The following is a 7,444-nucleotide window of genomic DNA, read 5'->3' on the forward strand; positions in this document are numbered from 1 at the left end:
GATAAACACGAGAGGAATTTTATTTCAGCTTACATACTTATAAGTGATTCTAAAAGGCATCATTCATATTTCATATGAGCGTGACAACAGTTTTTTATTTACTTTTATTGTTTTTGGCCAAATAAAGAAAATACATTTAAAGGAGACGAGTTCCCAGTCCAAAAGAAGCATGCAATTCATAGTTACATTGAGCGTTTAGTTTTTGCATTTATGGCTATGATTATGAACTCGAACTACTTCTAGAGGCTCAAGAAAAATGATAGTGCAAACTAAAATTTCCACAAAATTCTTCACCAAAAAATAAAATAAAATTTCCACAAAATTTAATTAAGATAGAGAGAAGAACAAGTTGCCAAAAAAAATTAAAAAATTAAGGTTAAAATAGTGCTAGAAGTGAGTATTCCATGCTTGCAATTTGCATCTTAGTTATGTCATTTAAATGATGATGATGACCACGACTAGGTTTTACTTCTCTAGATTGCAAATAGTTAAAGAAAATATTAGTCATCAAAATACTATGTCCGGTCTTTAATATAAAAGCTTATTTGACTTTTATTTTAGTCCTAAATATAAGACCATGATCTATTTTGTCTCTCATATTTATCTATTTTTTCCTCAAAGCAGTTCTCATAATAATGATAGTTCTAGTCAATACATTTGATTAGTAAGGATATTTTAGAAAAGATAATACATTTATTACAAATGACTAACTTTATATATTAAGGACCAGAAATAATATTTATTTAAGCTTTGTGAACGTTGGATTATGTTAGTGAAATTCTTACACCGCTTGCTATTGTAAGATAAATTGTTCAACATCATGCTCACTTATTTTAATTAATTTATTTTGTCAACTAAATTGTATGTAGCTTCTATTCTTCGCATTTCAAGCATGGTTTTGGATTGAGGTCATTATCATGGATTTGTTTGAAAAAAGTTTAGAAGTCAACTTCAGTAAAAGTCAAGTTCAGTTGAGGTAATCACCATTACGGCATTGCCCCTTCGAAGACTAAAGAGCTTGAAACCCCCCAGATGAGAGGGACATGATAGTCCCTAATGGCGAGTCTTCCCTTCTCATTCTTATATGATTCTCTCTCTCTGTTTTTTTTTGACCTGACTTATTTGATTCTCTCAAACTACACAGATATGTTCTGAAAATTTACATGACTACATGAATTTTACTACCTTCAATCCTTAATATAAAAACTCATTTGACTTTCATTTTGGTTGTAAATATAAAACTTCGGTTTATTTTGTCTCTCACATTTGTCTATTTTTTTTTAAGATAGTCCTTATAATAATAATTTTAATCAATATACTTGATTAATAATGATATGTCAAGAAAAACAACACCTATTTATTATAAATAATTAACTTAACTAGTTTTTTTAATCTATTTAAATTAGTCAACTAACTCTTATATTAAGGACCGGAAGTAGTATTATGTATGCAATATATTTTTATACCTATAATAAATTTCATAATCAAATTAAATTATTCGTAATTTATAAATAATACAATTTATTTTTTAACAAAATTTCCAAATGGACTTTTATTTAAAATTCAAGGAAGCATTAAGGAGGTGAGGGGCGAAGTAAAATTTAGAAAAACAACCACATAAACCCCTCTCCAATTATGTTGTTCCAATCGAAAAATGCAGGAAGTGATTTTTAAATTAAATTTTAAAATTTTAAATTTAGTTCGTATTTCACTTTCGAAATAAATTTTTAAAAATGTGAAGTTGAGAGCCTTTTGTATTATTTTTAAAATAAGAAATAGAAATAAAACGACGAAATCGACTTTTCAAAAATTATAGAACTTTGTAAGATAAAGCCAAACTGACACTAAGAAAACCAAATTGTGAAAACAATTGAACCGAAAACTTTGTAAGATATTTATGTGATCAAAGCTCCTCACGAACGGAAAATTTCATTCCAGCCCGTAAAGAATACAGAACGTACAGGATAAACCAGCTAGCCCTGGGAAATAAATAAACAAAAGTATGATCAAAACCTTTTAGTTTGAAGGGGGGAAAAAATAGGAAGGAGTGGTTTCGCTTTTCAATGGGAACATATCTAGGAACACGAATTTCATCACCACCACGACACGACACAATTGATCATAAGGATATTCTGTACAAAGATTTCTCATCAGAAATATGAAATAAATGGTAAAACAAAAACCTTGTCTTTCACCAAACTAACGAATCTTTGGCCAAAAAAACCAAAAAACATCTGAATTTGGCCATATGCCTGCTAGCAAGTAGCCACACTGACTCAATATAGAGCCCACCAAAACTAGCAGTGGAACCATCCCTTGGACGTTGACTCCTGCAGATACACTAACAGAACGATACAAATGGCAGAGAAGTGCAAAAAACAGCCAAAGCTTTGTCCTAGTTATGCAACATATCGACATGGATCCATATTGACATGAATCTGTGATACAACACGACAGTCAAAGGACGATAAAGTATATTGTGTTTAAATATAATTAAGTGATGAATCGTATTTACTATTGGTATTGAATTCGCATTGGCAGCTCCATCTTAAAATATCAGCACTTGTTGGATCACTAATTGGGAGAGGATGCAGGAACCCTCCCTCGGCCCATTGTGAATCCTCTAGTGCCGTCGGGCATTTTTGGTCCCGGAGGTGGCTTTGGTGCTTCAGTGGCATGATGAGAAGAGGAAGTACTGCCATGGCCTGAGGAAAGCAATGGTCAAATTTGTTAGGTTCAGTCCCAAGGGAACAGGTCATCAACAAGAGAGGCTTCAGCTTTAATGGAAGTTAAACCAAAATAACAAACCAACTAGAGAGACAGAAACAGCAAGGAAAAAGTTTAGAAAGATATACCCATTCCATGCATGCCTCGATATTTATGTTTTCTTGAGCGCCCCTGATTTCTATTTCTTTGCCCGCCTTTATCCTTTGACAAATGTTCTCCATCCTGTAAAAGGAAGCCAACATAAGCAAATCTAAACTGGTCATGTTATCTGGTTGTGTTGTGCACATCAATGATTGCAAAACAAAAAAGGGCAACAAAAAGAAAAAAAAAGGGTATTGCAGTAGGTTGGTTGCACCGTCTAAAATCCAAAAAGATGTTTTTCTCCCCCCCCTTTTTGGTTTTTTTTTTTGGGGGGGGGGCCGAGTACACAGAAGGGATTAATAATAATAATAATTAAATGACAAGTTCTTTGTGACTTCTTAAAGGGTATAAATTGACTATATGTTTTGTATCAAAAAAATAATTCGTTTAAGGCCAATTATATTATGACTTCACTTGGTCGGTATCTAGGCAAAAGGATGCAGCCAAATTGGAGTTAAAAATGCTTGTGTGAACGCAAACCTCCTCATGAGGTGTATCCTCATTATGCTCATTAGAGCTATGATGCTCCCCGTCTCCAGTTAACTCAGATACACGGCCAGTCCTAGTGCTATTCTTCTCAGAATCAGATCCCTTCCAAGCTTGCTTTCTGCTGTGTCCATCCTTAATCTGCATAATTTAATCAGCGTCAACACCTTTTACTTTCAAACGAAGAAAGAAATTTGGCACTAACCATTTTCTTAAGAACTTTAACCCGCAAGCCATTTCTCCAGTCCTGTTCGTCATTAAAAGTAGCCACCTAATTTAAGAACGCACAGACAATATGTTAATCATGCAGGCAACAAAGACCAAATGACATTATAATTATAATTACGATTATAATATATAACTTCAAACTCACAGCTTTCTCAGCAGCCTCAACAGTCTCGTATTCCACAAGAGCATGTAACTACACATGTAGAATGATGATGTATAAGTGAAATAAATATTGAAATAAATAAGCCATATAGCAATTCCAATAGAAGAGAAGAATAATACAGGTATGATATAATGCCTAAAAGCTGAAATGATCGTATGGATAGTTTTAAAAAAAAAATGGATAAGAAAGTTGGTCCATTCAAAATTAGAGATGGTTCCACAAAAACTGAAACAGATAATTTAAACAACCTAATAACTGAAATTGCTAAGCATCTATCAATAAATTAACGCATTATTTAAATTATAAGTAGTTGTCCTGCTCATACATCAGCATTACCAAAGCTGCTGATAGGCAAAAATTTAAAGAATAGAAATTTGACATATCTACAGCATAGTAAAATGCAGATCACATTAATAACTTGAAATTTCTAGTTCGATTGTGGATCTTACCTACCCTGATCCCCATATATTTTATGTTTATGACTTAAGTTCCCCAAGGCTAAAAAGTACTCCCTCCACTCCTAGATACAAGAGCTAATTAAGCATTTTACTTTGGTTCTAAATATAAGACCTCAACCCACTTTGTTTTTCAAATTTATAATTTTTTCCCAAACTATCCACATTGATTGTACATGTTAAGAGAGTATCTGTCCAGGTGTAGGTCTGACCGAAATGATTAAAGAAAGTATTTTAGGAAATTCAACACATATTTTTAACAAATAACTAAGCTAATTTCCTTTATATCTACAAATTAGTTATCTAGCTTTTATGTCAAAGGCTGGAAGAAGCAATATATAAGAAAAAATTTAACACTTTCAAAGGAAGATCATGAAAGAAGTTTAGAGCAGCCAGAATTATGAAAATAAATCAACTAAACTGTTCAAAAAAATTAGGAAAGTGATTGATCTCCTAGTTCAATAAAGCTAACAGAAACCATACTGTTGACCTCACAGCAATGCCATAGAACATTCCGGGTCAATTGTCCTACATCAGCTCCACAACTTGAAACAGTGATGTGTCCCCGAGTTGAAAAGAATTTTGAAATCTTTTTTTCTTGTTGGGTAAGGGTGTCTACAACAATTCTTTCAGTTTATAACTTCTAGTTTACTTCCTAATATGATTTGCAGCAATACCAAGTGCTCTAACAAAACACCTCCAGCAGAACTTCTAAATCATTCTTCCAGAACTATCACTTAATTGACTCTTATCTACATTTCCAGCAAGCTGACCTCAAACTTCTCTCAAATCCCTTGAGATGCTTTCTCCCTTTGAGAGAAACCTCAACCCTATTGAGAAAGCTTATTAAGTTGTCAGGTCTTTCTAATAACATAAAACTCCTATATTCTACACAGAAGAGATATTTATCTCTGCTAGATAAAAATTATAACAACTTGCTCCAAACAAGTTATCTAAGGATTTCAATATTTTATAACATGATGAATCCAGCTTGCTTCAGTTCTTCAAGAGGACTGGTAATTTCTAAAAGGCAATGCATATCTAACTCTACTTCCAAAGAGGCCAAATCTATTTTATCAAGACGAATGGAAATCTAGATATCCCCAGTTCCTCTTGGTAAGGATGTGACAATTCAGAATTTTTCTATTTCTACACTCTGGACCTTCCAGCAATTTATGTTGGCAAGCGCAGCTGGACTGAATCAAGCTAGTCACCAAAACCTACAAAACGCTTCATACGATTTAAAATCCTCATAGAAGTTGTTTTACTTGTTAACATCTGCACCCAACGCAGCTCAGATCTTCAAAACAAGAGTTTAAGCATATAGACCTGATTCCCTACCTTGCGACTAATCATGTTCTGCTTCCGAGACCTTTGAGATCCTTCAATAGCACATGGATCATGGATGCTTATCTTTTTTATCCTGCATTTCAGAAGACACTGAAATCTTAAGCAACTGAAAAGCACCATGATGAAAAGATTATAGCATAAAATGAGGAAGAAATCATACTTTCCAGCTTCACTAAAAATTTGCCGAATGTTTTCCTCTGAGTGATCCTCTGGCAAATGCTCTACCAGAACAGTAAAAAACTATAACCCAAAAATAAGATTCTATAAAATCAAGAATAGCATGACAATAAATAACTAAGTGCTCCTTGAAGTAAAAACCTTGGGATCTCTAACTTCATGCAGTTGAAATGGATTGAGCCGTTTAACACTTTTCCCATCACCACTCACAACCTACATTCTCATCAAGAGAAAATTTCCCATAAAACATCGAACATAAAATTCCCATGCACTTTGTATAGACACCAGAGGAAGAGAGGATTATTACAAGTAGGGAAGATTCCTTCACTGCAGCAACTATTAATGAATGATCTCGAGTAAGCTTCTTCATTTTTCTAAAGGAAGCAATGACTGATATAGGAACTGCATGACCAACGTAAGACAGACTTGCGTAATAGGATAAAAATATACATCAAAAGAGTTGAAACTAATAAAAGTGATAATTCATGCATCGTATTGAGTATCAAATTAACTAAACAATTAAAAAGAAAAAACATGAGAAAGCAGTAGATGTGGCCGTAATCATTACAGTCAAAAGTAAAGTAAACAAATATACTTCCGTTTGCATTCACATCACTTAACCATTTAATAATAACTGAAAGCATATAATGTAAGAACAGAAGATAGACACCCATTTAATAAGACAATGTTATAAAAACTACATCCCATCGGGCTCAGGCCACATCAACATAATAAAGGTAAAAGGTATTCTTACTGACAGAAGTTCTTATTCTCATTTAACAGAACAGGTCCGGCCTCATATTAGGCTAAAGCATCAAACTGGCCAAATCGAATTTACCAAAGCCTCTGTGAAAAAGCATTTAGGGCTTTATAGATAGTTTGTTTTCCAGTTTTACATGTTAAAATTGATTTCACTAGTCAAAGTAATAAAATCTAAATGATAACTGAAAACTAATGAAACATGAATTTAAGTTGAATGTACTGATATTGATTATGAACACTAAATAGACATAAATTGATTTTGAGATTGGGCTTACTTAGTGATTAGTGCATTGTAATTCTTTACTTGAAAAAGAGACCAAGGTTTCTAATCCTGACATAATTAGAATTGGATGAGCTTCACACAAAAGGGATCACCACTTACTTACAAGTTCCTGTTATAGTGGTGAGTAATTTACTAGATATAGTAAGTTATCTACTTGGATCTAAATTCTCTCACTCATCCCTCTTCATCTGCCCTAAAATATTACTCTCTAATCCCACATCATGGACTTTAACCACACAAAAAAAAAAGGCTCAAATCTAGCTCTAGCCCTTCCCTCTTTCAAGAAAATCTACGAAAGAAATATTCTTTCATTAAACAAGAACTGACCTCTTTCCTCATGCATTTGTTATTTTAGAATTAAAAATGCACTCGTTATTTTATTGGTTTTATTTTAAATTTGATTATGCTTTTGTATCAAGGGTTAAAGCAGCCTTTTGATTCACTATTGATAATGTTCTCTTGGCCTATTAACTGTCTCACCCGATCTATTTTGCTGTACATCTCCCTCCTTCTCTTCATAATTTTTCTCTATTCTTTGCTACTGGTTCTGCCTCAGCGCGAGATTTTATTGGTGCACTCCAAGAGTCAAACTTAAGCAGAATGTTTGATTCTGCAGGATCCGTCTTGCACTGACAAGATGGTTTTAAATTCTTTTACATAAGACTACAATAA

General features: G+C 33.3%; 1 protein-coding gene across 2 annotated transcripts; it reads right to left on the reverse strand.

Annotated features, from left to right (window-relative positions):
* Positions 1–2,088: 2,088 nt before the first annotated feature.
* LOC114724877 (la-related protein 6A-like) lies at positions 2,089–7,088 on the reverse strand. Of its 2 annotated transcripts, XR_003738361.1 has the most exons (11): positions 6,482–7,088; positions 6,035–6,129; positions 5,869–5,940; positions 5,711–5,790; positions 5,542–5,623; positions 3,728–3,775; positions 3,560–3,625; positions 3,349–3,495; positions 2,856–2,949; positions 2,516–2,705; positions 2,089–2,438 (listed from the first exon to the last, which is right to left on the reverse strand). XR_003738361.1 is itself a non-coding variant. In XM_028911335.1 (10 exons), the coding sequence occupies exons 1-10, from the start codon at positions 6,501–6,503 to the stop codon at positions 2,575–2,577; spliced, it is 837 nt and encodes a 278-aa protein (XP_028767168.1). In that variant the 5' UTR covers positions 6,504–7,088; the 3' UTR covers positions 2,089–2,574. The 2 variants fall into 2 exon arrangements, 1 of the variants encoding a protein (XP_028767168.1); XM_028911335.1 differs by having other exon boundaries at positions 2,089–2,705.
* Between the last annotated feature and the right edge of the window lie 356 nt (positions 7,089–7,444).

The sequence above is a fragment of the Neltuma alba genome, unplaced genomic scaffold (assembly GCF_004799145.2).
Source record: "Neltuma alba isolate B1F8T4 unplaced genomic scaffold, ASM479914v2 tig00002385_pilon, whole genome shotgun sequence".
Lineage (NCBI taxonomy): Eukaryota > Viridiplantae > Streptophyta > Magnoliopsida > Fabales > Fabaceae > Neltuma > Neltuma alba.

What these genes read in the sequence shown, in the direction of transcription:
- LOC114724877 (XM_028911335.1), bottom strand. Translation starts at nt 6,503, where the DNA reads ATGAGAATAAGAACTTCTGTCA. An exon ending in ATGAAGTTAGAGATCCCAAG is followed by an intron (nt 5,791 to 5,868) that starts GTTTTTACTTCA and finishes TTTGGGTTATAG; the next exon opens with TTTTTTACTGTTCTGGTAGA. An exon ending in TTAAAGTTCTTAAGAAAATG is followed by an intron (nt 3,496 to 3,559) that starts GTTAGTGCCAAA and finishes TAAATTATGCAG; the next exon opens with ATTAAGGATGGACACAGCAG.